The sequence below is a fragment of the Dama dama genome, chromosome 16 (assembly GCF_033118175.1).
Source record: "Dama dama isolate Ldn47 chromosome 16, ASM3311817v1, whole genome shotgun sequence".
In the NCBI taxonomy this organism is placed as follows: domain Eukaryota; kingdom Metazoa; phylum Chordata; class Mammalia; order Artiodactyla; family Cervidae; genus Dama; species Dama dama.
In genome coordinates this window covers 41,594,385-41,615,421 of record NC_083696.1, presented here as the reverse complement: position 1 = coordinate 41,615,421, position 21,037 = coordinate 41,594,385, and the positions used below count along the sequence as shown (strand labels likewise).

Below are 21,037 nucleotides of genomic sequence, written 5' to 3'. Positions count from 1 at the left end.
TCTCCTAGGAGGCTCCTCTGTCCCTCACAGGATGTGACCCGTTCTCAACCATTCTCACCAGTTCTCCAGACATTTTTGAATCCCAGCAGTAGGTCCCACTACACATTAAATTTAAGACTCTGAAGCTATATTTTCCACACTCCATCTTGTCAAAGTCATTTCTGCTTCCTTGCTGTCCTGGAGATTTCCCCACAACAGAGGACTGTAGAATTAAGGGGGACACTGAAGTTCTTCTAATCGAGCTCTACCATCTTGCATGTGGAAGAATAAGCCCAGAGAGGGGAAGAGACTTGCCCAGCATCCCACAGTCCACAATCAGCTAGGGCAGAGCTGGGATTAGAGCTCCTGGCTCAGTGCTCAGCCTAGCATCTCTCCTTATAGACAGATGGAGGATAAGGACACAGAGATGCTGAACAAGAAAAGATGCCCCAGGCACCAAGCCCTCTACACCATGGCTAGCCTTGCTGCCTTCACCATCAACAAACCCAAAGGGCCTTTTTTTTTTTTTAAGGAGGCACCTCTGTCTTGTCTGCTGGAAGAAGGATCCTGTGCTGGGTCAGCCGAAACAGAAGGCGGGACCAGGAGAGCTCAGGTTGGCTGTCAGGGGTCTGACAAAGTCTGAAGGTCCAAACACCCCCCAGAAAGGTGGCCCAAGCTCTGTCTTAGGCTCAGGCTGGGCTGGGCTTGTCAGTTCTGTCTGCACTAGCCCTAGGGGACCCACACTGGATGCCTGGCTCTGAGTGACCTATCTGACTTCCTACAAGATCAACACAAGCCTCCCAGCCTTTGCCCACCAAAGCCTGCTGAATGCTCTATGCCCCTACTCTGCAACTGAGCCCACCCTGCCTGGCCATGCTCCCCTGACCCCCTTGACCCCTCCTCCAGCACCACCTCCCATCCCAGAGCCAGCCAGGTTCCCACTCCTCTTCAGCCAACATTCCTGGAGAGAATCGGGGCTTTTCTCTCTGGTTCTCAGGCACAACCCCAGATTTGAAACAACCGACCTCCCAGGGCACTCAGCAGCACAGGAAACGGGCTTCACCAACCACGTTGCTTTTCAAAAGCTGCAGCTCCTTGATGCTTCTCCGTCCCCTGTGACCAGGCAGGGTGGTCTTATCCCAGCTGTTGTTCTGGAAGTCAACCTAAAAAACTCCTCCATCCACTCCTCCCACCCCACTGGAACCTCCACTTCCCCACCCACTCTCCAGCTCAGTTCATTCCTTCTCTTGTCCACATCTTCCCCCCACCCCAATCCTACCTGCCTCTCCACCCTCCATCAGCCTCTCCCCTGCCCTAACCTTATCCTCACTCATGGATCAAGTCTTTTCTGTCTATAGGTATAACAGGAGCCTGGGCACCAGAAGTTGGCAACTGCACCCCATTCTGGAGTTGTCTAGGCAGGAGAGCTGCCCATGAGGATGAGGGTCAGGATAATAACACGGGAGAAGGGCTAGCAGGGGGTGGGGTGTAGTTATTGGAGGAAACTGGAAAGGGAACAGGTTCAAAGAGTGGCCCTTTCTATATGGACCAGGGAGGTAACCAGCAGAAAATGAACAAGAACAGCCTCAGTCTAAGCGGTTTGCTGTTGATGTTCAGTCCAGGGACTGCAGCAGGCCAGGCTTCCCTGCCCTTCACTATCTCCCAGTTTGCTTAAACTCATGTCCATTGAGTTGGTGATGCCATCCAACCATCTCATCCTCTGTCCAACAGAGGATGTCCCCTTCTCCTCCTGCCCTCAATCTTTCCCAGCATCAGTCTTTTCCAGTGAGTTGGCCCTTCGCATCACATGGCCAAAGTATTGGAGCTTCAGCTTCAGCATCAGTCCTTCCAGTGAATATTCAGGACTGATTTCCTTTAGGATTGACTGGTTTGATCTCCTTGCTGTCCAAGGGACTCTCAAGAGTCTTCTCCAAGCACCACATTTCAAAAGCAAGTCTAAGCTATACTGCCCTTGATTAACCTGGGCCTCTGGCTCATACCCCTGGGCATTTGCTTGAGGACTTGCCACGGTTGACATCGGAGAAGGAAAGAAAGCCTTGCTCAGAAATAATAGAGTAGGGGACTCAGGAGTCCCCTCTCCCTTGTCCCTTCCCCGTCCACCTAAAAGGCTGATCTCCCTGTGGGTGTCGCCAATGTCAACAGTAATTATTTGTTCCTGTGGCTTAAGCACAACCATAAACAAATTCTAATAAAATGTAAATACATCTGAGAGGGACTTAAAAATTAACTTGGCCTCAGTTTCTTTAAGTGGAAGATAAGGACTCAGGCAAGAGGAGAGCTAAGGCCCTTTTCTGGCTCAGACTTTCTGGTCCTAGCAGTGTCAGCAGACAGGGCTTTCTCAGCTCCACACTCCCCTCACCCCTCGCCCCGGCATCCCAGGGTCCTGGCTTTGGGGGAGTCGGGCTGCAGCGTGCGGAGGGGGCCCAGGAAGGCAGGGGCAGAAAGAGCGAGAAACCCGCCAATTCAGGGTTCAGGTCAGAGTCTAGGCCACCCAGAAGTGATACAGAGAGCAGACTGTGGACGCAGTGAGGCGGGGAGAGGGGGGGATGGCTGAGAGTAGCCTGGAAACACACGCCTTACCCTGTGTAACTCAAGTATTCCGACCTGGAGGATTCCGGAGACAGAGGGGCCTGGCGGGCGACAGTCCACGGGGTCTCAAACACCACCATGTGTAAAGCACACCATGTGTAAAACAGATAGCCAGTGAGAATTTACCGTATGATGCAAGGAGCTCAAACCTGCTGCTCTGAGACAACCTAGAGGGGTGGCGAGGGGTGAGAGGTGGGAGGGAGGCTCAGGAGGGAGGGGACGTGTGTACACCTATGACTGGTTCATGTTGATGGATGGCAGAAACCAACACAATATTGTAGAGCAATGGGCCTCCGATTAAAAACAAATACATTTAAGTAATTAAGCAGAAGTGTGTCCCACGCCCAAGGCCTGCCTCTGCCCCCTGCACTCTAGGCCTGGCTGCCGCCTTGCACAGCACCAGCCAGCCCACGGCTCCAGACTCAGGCCAGGCCGCTCCCCTTCAGTGATCCTTCCTGCCACCACGGGGACCTCCTGCTCCGTTCCCAGGCCGGCTCCTTCCACAGTCTCTCTCCCAAGAACGGTAAGTGGGTCCTGTGAAGACCTGCCCCTGGGCATTTGCATTTTATTTTTTTTTTTTTCATTTATTTTTATTAGTTGGAGGCTAATTACTTTACAATATTGTAGTGGGTTTTGTCATACATTGACATGAATCAGCCATGGATTTACATGTGTTCCCCATCCCAATCCCCCCTCCCACCTCCCTCTCTACCCGATCCCTCTGGGTCTTCCCAGTGCACCAGGCCCGAGCACTTGTCTCATGCATCCAGCCTGGGCTGGTGATGTTTCACCCTTGATAATATACATGTTTCGATGCTGTTCTCTCGAAACATCCCACCCTCGCCTTCTCCCACAGAGTCCAAGAGTCTGTTCTGTACACCTGTGTCTCTTTTTCTGTTTTGCATACAGGGTTATCATTACCATCTTTCTAAATCCCATATATATGTGTTAGTATGCTGTAATGTTCTTTATCTTTCTGGCTTACTTCACTCTGTATAATGGGCTCCAGTTTCATCCATCTCATTAGAACTGGTTCAAATGCATTCTTTTTAATGGCTGAGTAATATTCCATGGTGTATATGCACCACAGCTTCCTTATCCATTCATCTGCTGATGGGCATCTAGGTTGCTTCCATGTCCTGGCTATTATAAACAGTGCTGCGATGAACATTGGGGTACACGTGTCTCTTTCAGTTCTGGTTTCCTCAGTGTGTACACCCAGAAGTGGGATTGCTGGGTCACATGGCAGTTCTATTTCCAGTTTTTTAAGGAATCTCCACACTGTTCTCCATAGCAGCTGTACTAGTTTGCATTCCCACCAACAGTGTAAGAGGGTTCCCTTTTCTCCACACCCTCTCCAGCATTTATTGCTTTAGAATTTTGGTGCTCAACATCACTCATCATCAGAGAAATGCAAAAGTCTACGGGCATTTGCATTTTAAAAGAGGCCTGCAGAGTTCCCTGGTGGCCAATTGGTTAGAAATTCGGGCTTTCAGACTTTCACAGTTATGACCAGGGTTCAATCCCCTGTTCAGGGAACGAACTGGGATCCCGCCAGCCTCACAGCCAAAATAATAAATTAAAAAATAAAATGAAAAATTGAAACATAAAATTTCCATTGTTGCTGCTGTTGTTCAGTCGCTCAGTCATGTCCTACTCTTTGCAGCTCCCATGGGCTGCAGCACATAAGGCTTTCCTGTCCTTCACTGTTTCCCAGAGTCTGCTCAAATTATGTCCATCGAGACGGTGATGCCATTCAACCGTCTCGTCCTCTGTTATCCACTTCTCCTCCTGCATTCAATTGTTCCCAGCATCAGGGTCTCTTCCAATAAAAACAAACAAATAAAAGAGCCCTGCTGGGAGAGGTTTGGGGGAAGAGGAATTGGACCAAAATGCTGATGATAGGCTTCTTGGAGTTCGTGATGGAAATTTTCTGGAGGGGGAGTCCTCTCAGGGCTCCACAAACCGTTTGTGTCCACCCCCATCCCCCAAGCAAAGTGGGCTTCATTTATTTTTTCCATCCTGAAACAGTTAATCTGTGCCTACCTTGTGCCCAGAAGTGCATTAGGTAATGGGAGTACAAGGATGAATTAAGTTAAGAATCAATCCTGGAACTTCCCCGGTGGTCCAGTGACTAAGAATTTGTGTTCCCAATACAGGGGGCCCAGGTTCAACCCCTTGTCAGGGAACTAGATCCCACATGCCGAAACTAAAAGATCCAGCATGCTGCAACTAAGACCCAGAGCAGTCAAATAAACTTAAAAAAAAAAAGAAAAGAAAAGAAACGAATCCTGCCCTTGGCACATTTGCAGTCCAGTGAGAGAGAGCGCGGCCCTCCTTCCTGCCTCCCCCTGCCAGCCTCCTCCTGCTCCTGCAGGGCAGTGGCCCCGGGGTTGTTTGATCACAACATGCTCGCCCCTTGGCAGGCTGTGCCGACTGGCCCCCCAGGTGCTTCCTCCCAGCTGAAGCCTGCCCCCACACCCAGGTGTGCCAGCTGCCAGCCCACAGCAGGGATGGAGCAACTCAGATGAGGGAAGGCCATCTCCCCTGTGGCTTCTGCCCTCCGCCTTGCCTCAAGCCACAGGCCTTCTAGTCTAGGAAGTAACTTCCTCCCAAGCGCTTCCATTTCTGGGCTTCACAGCGCAGGCCAGCCCCGCTCTGCCCAGGTGGATGGAGCCCGCCGGCTAGGAACCACCTAGCCAGGGGCTGTAAGGCTTTTGATGTTGTTCCTTGCCCTCTTCTCGAATGCTCTTCTGGTTTTCTTCCTTCTCATCAGAATCCCAGCCCGGTCCTCCCACGTCCATAAAGCCTGAGTTCAGCCCAAAGCTAAACGACTCAGCTTCTCTGGGCCTCCAGCCGCTGGCTTATGAAATGACATCTCTCCCTACGCACCTGTCAGAGCCCCTGGGAGGTAAAAGAAGGTCGTAGAGAACAGAGCTCTGTAGTCCCGGTACCAGTCTAGGAGCTCTGCATCCATCCATTCAGTCTTCACAAGAAGCTTCTGAGAAACATACTCTCTCCACTTTACAGATGTGGAAACAGGTGCACAGAGAAGTCACCTGAAGACACACAGCCAGCAGGAGCAGAGTCAGAATTTGAATGCGGGTTATCTGCCTGCAATACCGGAGACCTGGGTTTGACCCCTGGGCCGGGAAGATCCCCTGGAGGAGGGCATAGCAACACACTCCAGTATTCTTGCTGGACAATCCCATGGACAGAGGTGCCTGGTGGGCTACATTCCACGGGGTCACAAAGAGTCAGACACGACTGAGGGGCTAACACTTTCACTTTCACACACACTTTAGAGGCTACAGTATGTGCGCCTAACCAACTACACCTAACCGCCCCCAGAGCACTTTATAAATGAGGGAAAGCTGAACAAACTCAAGAACATTATTATTACCCAAAAGCTGTAGTCCCCTCAGGCACACCTCAGGCACCACCCAGGCCTCTCTGATCAGACACCGAAGCCCAAGGCTGAGCCAGTCCCAGGCTGCAGGTCTCAGAATTACTTAACAGCTATGGGCTCCAGCTCCCCCACAGATCCCTCAGACCCTGCTTCTGCCTCCCTAACCTGCTGGCCGCTTCTGGCCCAGAGATCCAGGGGCTGGTGTCAGGAAGAGGACTCTTTCCACCTGGTGCTCTGTGACAACCTGCAGGGGAGACATGGGGTGGGAGATGGAGGGAGGTTTGAGGCAGAGGGGACCTATGTATACCCATGGCTGATTCATGTTGATGTACGCAGAAACCAACACAGCATTGTAAACCAATTATCCTCCAATTAAAAATAAACACATTGTAGAAGAAGAATAATAAATAGAAAAGAAGAGGGCTGGCAGGGAGCACAGAGGAAAAAGGCAGGCCTGGCTGGAGCCTGGAGATAGATGGTCTCGCTCTGCACCGGCTGGCGGAGGATGGGCCTGGGAGCCGAGGAGTGAGGCGGGCCAGGGACACACAGCCCCGCCCACCAGGGGAGAAGCCAGCCTGATCCTAATCAGACGAGACGCCCCTTCCCAGACCCCTCACACCTCTGTCTTCCCCTCCCAGCTCCCTGCTCTCCCTCCCCTCTCTTGCCAAGCCCTCCCTGCCTAAGATCTCCAGCTGCCCCTGCTGATTTTATAAATGGCCCTGGCAGGAGGTGGGCACCTTGGCTAATTGAATCAGCGCCCACGAGGCAGGAGGCTGGTTAGCATCACGGCTGAAAGGTGGTGGCAGCAACAGCTTGAGCGCAGCCAGCAGGGAGGAGGCTGAGCGAGCAGAGAGGCCTCGACAATCTGGGTCTGAGTTTATTCTGAAGCCTGAAGGTGGGAATTCACCAGAGGACCTTGGTCACCCCAGCATAGCCTGGGAGCAGGCTTATGGGATGGACCAGAAGCTAACAAGTACATGTGTACACACACACACACACACACACACACTCATACACACACACACCCCACATATTGGTCCTATGCTCTGGATAAAAAAAGGGAGGCAAAAAGGAAAACAAAGAAACAGCAATGATATGGAATATGTGTGTGTGTGTGCACATAGTTACACCTCTCTATGTATACATCTCTAGGTATGCTGGCTCTTTGACTCTTTGTGACCCCACGGACTCAGACTGTAGCCCATCAGGTTCCTCTGTCTATGGGACTTCCAGGCAAGAATCCTGGAGTGGGTTGCCATTTTCTTCTCCAGGGGATCTCCCCAACCCCAGGGACTGAACCTAGGTCTCCTGCATCAAGGTCGGATTCTTTACAGACTGAGCCCCCAGGGAAGCCCACGCTGGGCACCAGTCATGATGCCATTCTTACCCGCCCTGACGTCACCTCTGCACAGTAATTAGTAGATAAGAACAGTCTCTAAGTGCCTTGGTCGTGGCAGAGCATCTCGTGATACTGGCAGCTCTCACGGAATTGCCTCTTGGTCTGCTTCGAGACCAGGCTGTTTCCTCATCTATGCATTTGCTCCTTGACAACAGGCTGCTAGAGAAATACTTTAAGAAGGGCTTCGCCTCTGTGTTTCTGTCTGCAGAGGTTCATCCCTGAGGCTCACGCCTGCATGAAGCCATTCCTGCCACCTGTTCAGGAGCCACACAGGTGCAGAGCAGGGCTGGTCCACGGTGGCAGCTAGGGAACAAGGCCCAAGTCCAAGGTGACGGCGCCACTGGGGATGGGCTGACCCGGCTCTGCGGAGGACCTGCCCCATCTGGTCACATCTGAGAGAGACCCCGTGGGCTTAGTCAGCATTCTCAGGACTCTCCCACTTCCCCAAATGCTCTGCTCCCCTGCCCCCACCAGCTCTCACCCCATCTTTCCCCAGAGCCCCAATCTACCACTTCCCCTTTCGAGCAAAACTAGATTCAGAAGGAAAAACTCCGAAGTCCCAGGATCTCAGCAGAGAGGAGAGAGGCCAGGAGAGAAGCAGTTTTCAGCTTGGGGCCCCACACCTCTCGGTGGCTGGGTCCACAGTCCTCCAAGAGGGACTCTTGAGGACCTGAAGGAACCAGCTCTGAAGTGCAGATCCTTCCAATTATCCCCCCATTCTTCTGGGCAGTAAATCTTGAAGTTCCCTTCTGCAGGACCAAACCCCCTCGCAGGACTAGGGCTTAAGCCCCCAGTGGCCTTTTCCACAGGCTAACACTGCCCCCTGCTGGGCTGAGCTGAGGTGTCTGCCCCAAGTCCTCATGGAAATTGAAAAAGGAGGGACATCTCTGGTGGCTCAGTCAGTGAAGTATTCGCCTGCCAATGCAGGAGACACGGGTTTAACCGCTGGGTCGAGAGGAGAAGGAAATGGCAACTCACTCCAGAATTCTTGCCTGGGAAATCCCATGGACAGAGGAGCCTGGCGGCTACAGTCCATGGGATCATAAGAGTCAGACACAACTTAGCAACCAAACCCCACCACCATCCTTGCCTGAGAACACCCTAGCTCCCACTCCTCGCCTGGAGAGGGAACTACTGAAACCTTTAGAGGCATTAGGCCTCCTGCATCCCGTGTCTTCTGAGGCTGGGATGTGGTGATGACAGCCGGCTTAGTCCTTTGGTACACGCAAGAGTCAAGGTTCCTGGGTGGCTTCCCCCCTGTCTCCAGCCTGCTCACCCATTGCCTCAAATTCCTTTAAAAGGGGGCAAAAGCAGGAGCTGAGGTCAAAGGTGCCCACAACCCACATGGGAAGCTGGGCAGCCCATTGGTCTTTATCTTGCTTCCCTCCCAGCTCTGGAGCCCATTTCCAGCTGCTGCTAGGACCCCTCGAGCTGGATAGAGTAAAACCGTGCGTGGGTGCATGGGTGCTCAGCCACTTCAGTCGTATCCAACCCTTTGTGACCCCATGTTCCTCTGTCCCTGGGATTCTCCAGGCAAGAATACTGGAGTAGGTTGTCATGCCCTTCTCCAGAGAGTCAAGCCATCTTAGCCTAAAACTGTCAGAAACTAAGCTCACCTTCTTCCGCAAACCCAAATCTCTCCGCAAAACCCCAATTCTCTGTGTTCCACATCCAATGTGACTCCAAGACCCTCAAGCCCTGGCTCTACCACAGCATGTGGACCCCCAGTCTCTCTGAATTTCCCTTTCCAATTCAGCTCACTGTGGCCCCAGTCCATCTTCCAAGTAACCCGACAGCTTACTGACCTAACACAGAGCTCTAAAGGATTCTCTGCTTAAAAGCCTTGTCAATGTGATGGCCGTGTATTGATAATTCTCAAAGCTAATTAATGAATTCATGGGGATTTATTATGCTACTCCTCCCACTTTCGTGTCTGTTTGAAATTTTTTATAATAAAAGTTTTAAAAAATAAAGCCTCGTCATTCCTCCTTCCCCTTTAATTAGGTACAAATTCCTGCACAACAGGGTTAGGATCTGCCTTCTCAACTAGATTGCCCCATGTCCCCTCCATTCTTTTTTATTTATTTTTAATTGGAGGATAATTGCTTCACAATATTGTGTTGGTTACTGCCACACATCAACATGAACCAGCCATAAGTATATATACGTCCAGGCTTCCCCGGTGGCTCAGTAGTAAAGAATCTGCCTACAATGCAGGAGACATGGGTTTGATCCCTAGGTTGGGAAGATCCCCTGGAGAAGGGAATGGCAACTCACTCTAGAATTCTTGTCTGGAAAATCTCATGGACAGAGGAACCCAGCAGACTATAGTCCATTGGGTCGAAAAGAGTTGGACACAACTGAGCAACTTAGCAGGCAGACAGGCATACATATGCCTCCACCCTCTTGAACCTCCCTCCTACCTTCCCCTCCATTCTCAATACAGAACTCTTTCCTGGGCACGTACATACGTCCCCCAACGCCTCCACTCACATTCTTCTACCAGGATCCTCTTTTCATACCCCTTCCCACCCTTGAAGGGCCACCTTAAGTGCCATCTTTGATACAAAGCCTTTCTTGGTCCCCCAATGAACAGATATCTCCCCTGACCTCCAGGCCTTGATTCTCCTCTTGTGAAACTTACATCCCCTTTTGTGATAGACATCTGTGTCCTCATCTCAGCCCACCTCTAGACGATAAGCATTATGAGGCGAAGGGAGGTTTTACAAACAGTGCCCCATAATACTGGCTGGAACCAGTAGCAGAAACATTCTGACAGCCCTTTCCATGAAAGCAGATTTTGATGAAAGGAGAGATTTTTATTTTGATGCACAGAGCCTTCAGGGAAATACTGGGTTGGAACTTTCGGGCCAACCCAAGAAAAACACAAGGGCCAATGCGGAACTTCAGAACAGGAAGGGCTCTCAATGCCCAAATGGAGAAACTCCCTCAATTTACAGACAAAGAGAGTAAGTCTTAGAAAGGCAAGTGATGAGTCCCATTTCTACTCTTGCCTGTCTTCCACTCCAGGTTTACACACACGCACAGCTTCCTCACTATTTCTTGGGTGTCGATCCTACCCTAGCAAAGGGTTGAGCATCTTTCCTGGGGTGCCCTGACTTGTGCAGACCTCCACATCTGTGGCCAGACATGGGGACCCAGAGAGGATCCTGCTGCTGGGAGAGGCGGTGTCAGTGGTGACCAGTCGAAGCGTCCACCCCCAGCATGGCCGTGCCGGTCCCATCCCCACCTCCCACACTCTGGTTACACAGAAATATTTCTGAAATGTTTAATGCCACAGAGAAGTCCAAAACTGGCAGACAGCAGCAGCCATCCTCCTGCATGCCTGGGGCCACGGCTGTCACCTGAAAAGGTGGCCCACACAGACCGAGGAACCAGGGCGATTTGCTGACATCCTTTTGTCCTCTAAATGCCAGAGGTTCCATTTAGGTGGGGGGTGGGAGGGTGGGGGGGGTGGGCAAAAGAAGAGGAAGTGCAGAAGGAGCAGAAGGGCGGTCTCCACAGGGCGCTCTTCCTGCCCGCAGATGGTGACTCATGCCGCATGCCCTGAAGGGGACAATTCCTCGGACCAGACTAAAGCGGTCAAGCCGAGGGTTCAAGAAGAAGCAGAGCAGGGCTCCTGGGATGCGGTGGCCAGGAGTCACCAGCAGAAGCTGGAAGAGGAGGCCTGCCTGCCCCTCCAGCTCTTTCTCACCAGCCTCTAACTTTGGCCCCGCACGCACAGGACTCCAGCACTGGCGTCCCATGGGGATCGCATCTCCTCCGCGCTCCATCACTTTGGGCCTTTCTTAAGTATGACATTGTCATACTCGGTCCCCTGTGGCCAGCCAGAGGCGGTGATGTCCTGTCCCGCTATGTAGCCATGCTTGAGGCCACTGGAGTCCCTGTCGGCTGTGGCCTGCCTCCTCCAGGCATCGCCCCGGGGCTCCTGCGGGCTGTCATACAGGGCCAGGGTGGCCATCCCCTCGGGCTCATCATATATGTGGTCGGGTCGTGGGTGCGGGTGGTCCTCGATGCTGTCGTACAGAGGGTCGGCCGGGGGCTGGGGAGGGACAGCCAGGATGCCCCTCAAGCTCTTCCCGAGGCTCCGGGCCACGGCATCGAAGGGCACGGCGTACTCCCCCTCTAGTCCGCGCTGCTGCCGGGGAGCGGGCACCGGGACGGTGGGCGACAGTGGTGGCAGCGAGTCGTGGGGTCGGGCGTAGGGGCTCTCCGGCCGGGGCAGCACCGCGGGGACGGGGACTGGCTGGGCCTGGGGCCCAGCAGGGACGGCATTCTTCTGGGCAGAGATGGCCTCTTCCAGGGCCAGGAAGATCTCATTGCCTTGCCTGGTTTCGAGCTCAAAGTTGCCCTCTCCTGAGACGCAGCGCCGGCCAGCCTCAAAGGAGAAGGTTACCTGGGTGGGGAAGAAAGCCTATCACTGGGAGGCCAGCTGCTCACATACCCAGTTTCCAATCACAAACATGTCATCTCCAACTCCCCTCCAACCAGCGAGCTGCTTGGCCTTCTCCCCAAGCTGCTTCCTCTCCCTCCCTCCAAGTCTTTTCTTACCAACAAACCCCTCTCCTTTTCCCGTCTTCCTTCCATCCATCTGAGTATGATGATTGGCACAGAGTTCAACCTCCACACGGCCCACTACCCCCCACCCAGGTCTTCCTCTTTCCTTCTCCGCCACCTCCACCTCCACATCTCCCTCCCCGGGTTCTCTCCTCCAGCCCTGGGGCTGGGCGCCTTTATCTCATCTTTTCTCCCTCCTCCATTCCCTCTTCCTTTGAGGGCCCCTTGGCCCTCTCCCCGACACTCTCTTTTCTCTCCTAGTTCATCCTTCCTCTGCCCTACCCCCCGCAGCCCCTGCTCACCTTATCCCGCCCAAAGCGCCTCAGGAATCTGTAAGGCCATTCATAGAGCTGGGTGCCCGACTCGGGGCCGCCCCACAGCTCCAGGGCACTCTCCCCAACCCGGAGGGTGTAGGGTCCGCGGAGCCGGCACCTCTCACTGACTTCTGTGGGTCTTATGGTCACAGCAAACTCCTTTCGGGGGGTCCCTGGGGAGGAGACACAGTTCATGGGGAGAACAGCCAACCTCTTTCAATTCTGTGTGTGTGCATGTTCAGTCATTCAGTTGTGTCCGAATCTTTGCGATCCCATGGACTATAACCCGCCATGCTCCTCTGTCCGTGGGATTCTCCAGGCAAGAATACTGGAGTGGGTTGCCGTTTCCTTGTCCATGGGATCTTCCTGACCCAGGGATCAAACTTGGGTCTCCGGCGTCTCTGGCGTTAGCAGGTGGATTATTCACCACCGCTCTAAATAAGCGGGCCAGGACTCCAGAAGAAAAGTATTATCAGTGGCCCATGGCCCTGGTGCCTGCGTTCTGAAGACTTAGCTGCCCTGTGCCAGGTCAGACTCCCCAAGATGCCAGGAGCCCCCACCCCCTCCCCCAGGAGGCATCGTGCCCTAGCCACGAGCACCCTGACTCCTCTGGGCCACATCCTTCCTGCTCCCGTCGCCAGTCACAGCTCCGTCTCCTCCATCTCACTGCTCGCCCCAACCCAGCTGCCTCCGCATCGCTCCTGCCACACCTCCCCAGCTCTCCCTGCCTGCCCACCCTCTGCCGAGGCCACGGGGGTCAGGTGGGGAGGCCTTCCGAGGGGTGGAGCCTGGATGCACCCCTTGCCCTGTGTCTTCCTGCTCCCCACAGGCAGCCCCCAGAGGGCTAGACAAGAGGACAGGAGGGCGACTGCCTTGTCAGCAAAAAACTCCCTTGCTGCAGGACACCTTAGATCCATAGATGGGAAACCATTCTTTTCACAGACGATTGCTCAGGTCCCATCAGGGGAGAATTCCAGACCAGCATTTTCACCTGGGTCCGTCAGCCAGGCCCTTTGCCACCAATGGGGCCTGGATCAGAGGGAGCGGGCCAAGGGCGAAGGGCTGACATTTAAGTCAGGCCGGCCTCCCCAACCTTGGGCCGGGCCGGAAGCGATGAGGAGCAGCTGATAAGGGGCTGGCTGGGGCCAGGGGCAACCGCAAGGCAGGAAGACTGGGCCGGCTGCCGGCCGGCCCTCACCTCCTCCCCACCACGCCCTGGAGAGAGCAGCCTGGGGAGAAGCAGGGGCCCCTCACCTGCGGTCGCGCGGCTGTACAGTTCATTCTCCTCCATGCGGGGCCGGCCACCCTTCCCCTCCGGCCCTGACTGCTCCTTCCGCTGACCCTGGGGAGAAGGCCCAATGTTCACCACCATCGCCATCTCCAGCCCCACCTCTGGCCACCCTAAGCTTTCTTGCAAAATGCACTCAGTCTGCCGCCCCACCCCCCAACCCCCCCATCTTTATTCTGAAATGGGATCCACACCCCACCAAAGAACCACCCTCAGCCTCCTGACCTTGACTCCCACAACACCTGCCCTCGGCAGGCACCCGGCGCCCCACATCCTCTCTGCAGCCCTGGCCGACTCACAGGGAAGGCCAGGAGGCAGATGGCCTGTATCCAGTCGCCACGCTCGGCGGTGGGGGCGGCCAGCAGGTACAGGCGTTCCGTGGTCTCCAGGAAGAAGGTGCTGGTGTCCCGGGGGCTGCTGGCCTCCCCGCTGGCTTCGGACACCCGCAGGCAGTCATTGAGGCGGATGACCCTCCGGGGGGCCTCTCCCCGGCGCGACTTCTCCGAGCCCTCCTGGAGCTCCAGCCGGGCCAGTGCACAGCCTGAACCTCCATACAGAGCAGCCCCGAACCGGCGCCATTTCTGCCCCCAGATGGAGAGATGATGACCAGCAGGGAGAGGGGGACCCCAGGGGGAGACAAAGGGGAAGATCACAGGAGACCCAAGGAGGCAGAGGGCCTAACACGGGCCTTAAGAGTTAGCATGCGTTGAAGATGCACGTCAAGTGACCCAGAAAGAGGCCTCCAGTGACAGCAGGGAGGAAGCCGGAGGCAAAAAAAAAAAAAAAGAAAGGCTTGGGGTGAGCCCCATGAAGACAACTGCAGGGAGACTGGGCAAGCTCAATGCAGGGAATCCCAGATGAGAGGCAGAAAGCATGTGAGTCCTGAAGCCCAGAGGAGGCGAGGAGGGCAGCCTGAGAGCCCAGACTGGGGACCTCCTCTTTCTGCATGAGGCCCCACAGAAGGCCCTCTCCCCAGGAACTTGCTGACTCTCCTGAACCTTCCTGACTCATGCCCTGAGGCCATGAGAGGGACAGAGAGAGAGAGAGGAACCCTCGGGTGGGTCCCCTGAGGGAAAGAGGACTTCCCTATTCAAAGAGGCCAAAAGAATGAAAAGGAGTTTAGACACAATGGGGCCCTGGCTCCCAGAGACCCCGGCTCAAGTTCAAAAGCAGCCAAATGCACCCCACTGGGCAGGAAAGGAGGAAGGAACCTCCACGGCCATCCCAAATTATCCCCTCCACTGTGCTGTCCAGTCCCTCCCAATGTGTCCCAGTGAGGAGAAGTCGCCACAGAAAAAGAAAGAGTCAGGGTCCTCTGGTATCCCCTCCTCCTGGGGTCACGGCTGTCAGCAAAGGCCATGATGTGGCGGCTGCTAAGGAAGGAGCCCTCCCAAGCTTGTGTTCTGCGCCCAGTGTGGTAGATGGCAGTCTCCATTAGGCCATAAGGGTTTTGGAACATTCCAGGGCCTCCTCTCCTCTCCGGGGAGTCTCTAGCACCCCACCCTCCACCACCTCTCAGCCCAGCCCCAGACCAACGATGCTCTTCCTACCTTCCCGAAAGTCTGCTGCTGCTGGAGGTACAGGAAGCCCTGCTTCACCAGCACGTCCTCCATCCTCGCGGCATCCCGGGGCCCCTGAGCGCCCGCTCTCCCCTTCCACACCCACCCTCTCTCGCTCCTCTCTGCCCTATGTTCCCCCTTCTCTCAAGTTCATTTCCTCTCTGCCTAGAGTTTTCTGCACTATTCTCGTCTGCTCGATGACGACAGGCCGATAGGCCCTGTGGTTTCTTGCTCTGTGCGTGTGTGTGTTTTCTTTTTGACGAGTGGGTTTCACATTCAAGCTTCCTGCATTTTCAGCGAGTAAGAGAGAATTTCCAAAAAACCCAACTCCAGTGTTTCACTGAACACAGCTCAGGGACAGAGACCAGCGCGGGGAGGTCAGCAACACAGGGAGGCTGACCCTCTGGAACAGAGGCCCAGAAACAAAAATTTGACAGTAAAACCAGGAGCTGAAGGCTCCACCACGCTCAGGCTGGTGGTTAGCATGATGCAGCTAGGAGAGACCTGAGAAATCAGCCAGCCCAACATCCTCATTCAAAAATGAGGAGACTGAGGCTCAAGGAAGGGCCGAGGGACGGGTTCCAGGCCACCAAACCGGAAGCCAGGCCTCTCAACTCAGCAGGCGCTGAGCCACACAGGCATGCTGGAACGCCAGCCTCGGTAGGTTCACACGCTCTGCTGAAATGGTTTCCCTCTGCGGGGACACTGCCTGTCCCCCACGACACACACACACATGCCACCTCCTGAGCTGCTAGAAACATGAATGTCTCCACACTGAAGCGAGCTACACTCCCCAAGCACATCTCAACTGTCGGAATCCACCTTCTTTCCAGCCTTTGTGAGCATTGTAAAGACACTTGAATTCTATCTGGAGGTTATCTTTTTAAGTTACAATAGCAAACTCTCACATTAAAAAAAAAAAAGTTTCATAGTTATCAAATGTGCTTCACAGTTACCAAAGGTTCCAGGTCCACAGAGTCTCCAGACACACTTTCTACCCTTGGAAGAAGGAAAGGCAGGTGTGAACCCACCTGTTTGCAAGTCTCCTAAAGTCAAAAGGCCAGAGGAGGAAGTTCCAGGGTAACTGATCTTTTAATTTAACAGTCTTTTTACTGCTGACCTCAAGGATGCTGCGAGGACAGGGAAGCCTGGTGGGCTGCAGTCCATGGGGTCAGAGTCAGACACGACTGAGTGACTGAACAACAGATGGCGTTAGTGGTAAAGAACCCGCCTGCCAGTTCAGGAGAAAAAAGAGGCGTGAGTTGGATCCCTGGGTCTGGAAGATCCCCTGGAGGAGGGCATGGCAACCCACTCCAGTATTCTCGCCTAGAAAATTCCATGGACAGGAGAGCCTGGTGGGCTACAGTCCATGGCACCACAAGAGTCAGACACAACTGAAGCAGTTTAGCATGCAAACGAAGTCTAGACTCCATGCAAGAAGATACATGGCTTAGTGGAACTCTAAGTGCCTCAGAGAATATCTAACTGGGCCAGATGGTTTAGAGAGGCAATCCGACAGAGGCATGGTGCGGAAACACTGGGAAAACCAGAGACTAGACGAGCACTCTTGGGGTAACCCCATAATGGGTGCTTATGTAACTGAGCCATGTCCTCTACCGCAGAGGTTAGGTCGTCTTGGGAAGAAGAGCAGAGCAGTGCGCTGCTCAGACCTTCTGCTGCACATGCCACGTGCTTCACCAAAACAGCTCAAAACATGAGTATTATGGGCTCTGGGTGGAGAGGACTGAGACACATAAAGCTGGATTTGAACAAGTGGATCCAGAAACCAAAGGGGAACCAAGGATGCTGGTGAGGGGGGAAAACGCCTTGAGACGGGGTTAAGAGTATGGAAGCAGGTGGCTTATTCCATCTCTCTGGGCTTCCCTGGTGGCTCAGTGGTAAAGAATCCACCTACCAATGAAGGAGACATGAGCTGGATCCCTGGAATAGGAAATGGCAACCCGCTCCAGTATTCTTGCCTGGAGAATTCCGTGGACAGAGGAGCCTGGCGAGCTACAGTCCATGGGGCTGCAAAAGAGTCGGACTTGACTTAGTGACTGAACAACAGCAATTCCATTTCTCCAGCCCCTTAGGGGAAGCAATATTACACAGGGGCTGCGTGGACTGTGGATGACTCAGCATCTCCGTAGGGAGTGAGAAAAGAAGGGCTTCTAAGGCCATCCTGGGGGCTGTCAGAGCAGTGCCTTTCAAACACTAATGTGCAAACCTGGTTAAAACTGCAGATTCAGATGCAGTAGGCCTGGCATAAGACCTGAGATGCTGAAGTCGCTGGTGGGCGGACCGGACCTGACTGAGTAGCCAGACAACAAAGGATCCCCCCCTCCCCTTCTCTGATCACCTTCCCCGAAGGTCAGCTGGACGCATTCCACGCAGAACCACAGGGGGGAGCCCGAGCTTGCCAGATTACTTGGAAACTATTTAATCCCTGGTGGCTCAGACCCTAAGGAATCGGTCTGCAATGCAGGAAACCTAGGTTCGATCCCTGGGCTGGGAAGATCCTCTGGAGGAAGGCATGGCAATCCACTCCAGTATTCTTGTCTGGAGAATCCCCATGGACCGAGGAGCCTGGAGGACTATAGGCCATGGGGTCGCAAGGAGTCCGACACGACTGAGTGACTAAACACAGAACACATTTAAACCTGGAGGCCTGAGCCCCAGGAACTTCAGCTACCCCGCCCCTCCCCCCATGCCATCCCTTGCCTATGGGAGCAGGAAAAGTTATTTTCCTGTGGCTGTTTTCCGCAGGTGTGAACTCAGAGCAACCCCCACTTTTCCTGGCAGGACTTGTGGGGACCCTGCAGAGAAAGTACTAACCCCAGTATTTTCTGCCTGGCCACAGGCAAACCCTATGAGCAGGGACCCAAATGGACACAGTACAAGGGCAAAGAGCCAGAGGCCCTTAGATGACCCAGGCACCAAAGATAGGGAAAGAAAGCAACAAAAAGGCAAGAGTGGAGGGCGGGGTGCCCCTAGGCTCCTCTTTGCTTTTATTGGCAGGAAAGGGACACACCCCACACCCCCACCACCCCCACCTCATTTGTGCCTCAGTATAAGCCACAGGATCCTTTCCTTTACAATGGTTTCTCTCAGCTGGAGTTAGGAACAGATCTGGAGATCAGGGCTCCAAGAATTTGGCAACTTTTTGTTACTATTCTGACCAGTGTTTAGCAACTAAATCTCTAATACAAAAGGACTCTGGGCTTGTGGTTGGGAGCTAGAAAGGAAGGAGCAGAAGAGACGGATTCCTTGGGCAGGTTTAGAGATTAGGCAACCCCCAGAGGATGAACGGCTGGGGAGGGCTGGAGGGCGAGTGCTACCCCAAGGGCAGCTCTGGACAGCAAAGAAGCAACAGCCAAGAAGGTATAGAACGGTGGGCCGGCCGGAGATGATGGAGGACTGAGCTCAGAAATAAGCTGTGGTGGGGAGTTCAGTCCAGTTCAGTCGCTCAGTTGTGTCCGACTCAGCGACCCCATGAACCACAAACCTCAGCACGCCAGGTGTAGGGGGGGAGGGAGTGTTTATAAAAGCAATCCTGCCTTCTCCCACCCCAGTTGTTCCTGTCAGTGGGGGAGGAAGGATCTGTCTCTTGGGTTTCATTCCTAGTCCTCACTCTCCATTAAGTATATCATTATTAACATAATAATATTACTTAACATTGGCATAACACTCCTTAAAGTTCAAACTCCTTCATGTTCTCCTGAGAGCCCCAAATGCACCCTAGGATGAGACTGAGATAGGAAGAATTTAGGTTAAAAGTTATTTTTTTGAGCATCTCCTCTGTGCAGAGGTAGGAGGGACAGAGCATAAACAAGACATTTGCTGATGTTCACTTAGTCTTGTCTGACTCTTTGCAACCTCATGGACTGCAGCACGCCAGGCTTCCCTGGCCTTCACTATTTTCCGGAGCTTGCTCAATCTCATGTCCATCGAGTTATTGATGCCATCCAACCATCTCGTCCTCTGTTGTCCCCTTCCCTGTTTTCATTGTAGTTCCCTTCTCTTTTTAAAAACATTTCTTTACTTGGCTGTGCCAGGTCTTGCTGCAGCAGGATCTTGGATCTTCATTACAACATACAAGATCTTTAGTTGCAGCATGCAAACTCTTAGCTGTGGCATGTGGGTTCTAGTTCCATGACCAGGGATCAAACCCAGGCCCCCTGCAGTGGGAGGATGGATCAGTCACTGGACCGCTGTTACCGAGTCCAAGCTCACTCTGTTCACCACACGATAGGCCAATGAATCCGAGAGACGAGGTGTTGAGGCAAGGAATACGACTTTATTCGGGGAGCCAGCTGATTGAGAAAAAGGTGCCTCAAAATAACCATCTTGTCCAGGTCTGGATGCCAGGGTCTTTTATAGATCAGAGAGAAAGCAATGAGGAACTAAAGTCAAAAGACAGATTAGAGGGAAAGGTAGAGGGGAAGTAAAGATGTTTGGGTCTTCCGTCTTGCAAAACAACTCCAAGGGAATTGGCCAGCCTTGGGAAGGGTTGCTGCGTGTGCTCATGCTCAGTCGTGTCCGACTCTTTGCGATCCCATGGACTGGAGCCCGCCAGGCTCCTCTGTCCATGGGGTTTTCCAGGCAAGAATACTGGAGTGAGTTGCCATTTCCTTCTCCAGAGGATCTTCTTGTCCCAGGATAGAACTCCCAAGTCACCCTCATTGGAGGCTGATGCTTTACCAAAGCACCACCTTTTGAAGATGCTTTGCAAGCCTTGGGAAGGGGTGTGTTCGTCTCTTCTATTCACAGGTGGGCAGGGACAGATTAGCTCTCAAAGAGCTGAAAAAAGGCACTTTAGTTGACAGTCAAGCAGAGGGGCAGGGTCCTCTGAGGCAAGCTATTACGTATGATTATAATAATAACAAAGTGATTCCCTGGTGGCTCAGATGGTAAAGCGTCTGCCTACAATGCGGGAGACCCCGGTTCGATCCGTGGGTCGGGAAGATCCTCTGGAGAAGGAAATGGCAACCCACTCCAGTACTCTTGCCTGGAAAATCCCATGGATGGAGGAGCGTGGTAGGCTAGAGTCCTTGGGGGTCCCAAAAAGCGAGCGACTGAGCAACTTCACTTTCACTTTCCATAATAACAAAAGCAATGAAAAGCAAGTCAAAGAAAGTTTCCAACATGGACTCAGTTGGCTTCTCTGCAACACCACCAGGGAAGTTCTCGCACTTTCTTTCTAGCTAGAGACTCAGATGATGAAAAAAGTAAATACATAAATAGTTTCAAAGAGACCATGATCAGTGCTGTAAGTATGACAGTGATGGAGGAGGGGACAATTATCTATAGAACTGGTGAGAAAAGCCTCTCTGAGGAGATAACAATTGAACTAAGAAACCAGTGATAAGAGGAAACCAGCCACTTAAAGATCTAAGGGGAAAACACTGCAGGCAGAAGTTCCTTCAAGGGCAAAGGCCCCTAGGCAGGAACAGCTGGATGTGAAGAACTACAAGAAGGGCAGAATGACCAGAGCATTGCAAGCCAGAGGGGACTGGGGACAGATGGTCCTATCACATGGCCTTTCAGGCTACAGGAAAGATTCCGAATGTATTCCAAATGTGATGGGAGGCCACTTGAGGATTTTAAAGCAGGGATGTGAATGATCTCATTTATGACATTAAAAGGATGTTCTGCAGCTATAGGGAAGATGGGTTGTCAAGGGGCAAGATAAGAAGCAGAGAAAGCAAGGATTCTATTTATCTGAGCCCAGCAGAAAACTGATGGTGGTCTGGATCAGGGTGTTAGTAATAATGAAGATGAGTGGCCAGATTTGGGTGTGTACTGGACTTGCACATGGACTGACTATGAGGGACTGTTGAAACACTAGACTATCATTTACTGAAAAGGGGAAGATGGAGAGAAACAGGTGTGGGGAGGGTT

At 53.2% G+C, this 21,037-nt stretch overlaps 1 protein-coding gene across 1 annotated transcript; it reads right to left on the bottom strand.

The window, feature by feature from the left end:
- Positions 1 to 10,195: 10,195 nt before the first annotated feature.
- On the bottom strand, positions 10,196 to 15,355 carry DOK2 (docking protein 2). The gene is made up of 5 exons (XM_061163938.1): positions 15,128 to 15,355; positions 13,877 to 14,158; positions 13,544 to 13,631; positions 12,278 to 12,462; positions 10,196 to 11,814 (listed from the first exon to the last, which is right to left on the bottom strand). The coding sequence occupies exons 1-5, from the start codon at positions 15,188 to 15,190 to the stop codon at positions 11,191 to 11,193; spliced, it is 1,242 nt and encodes a 413-aa protein (XP_061019921.1). The 5' UTR covers positions 15,191 to 15,355; the 3' UTR covers positions 10,196 to 11,190.
- Positions 15,356 to 21,037: the final 5,682 nt, after the last annotated feature.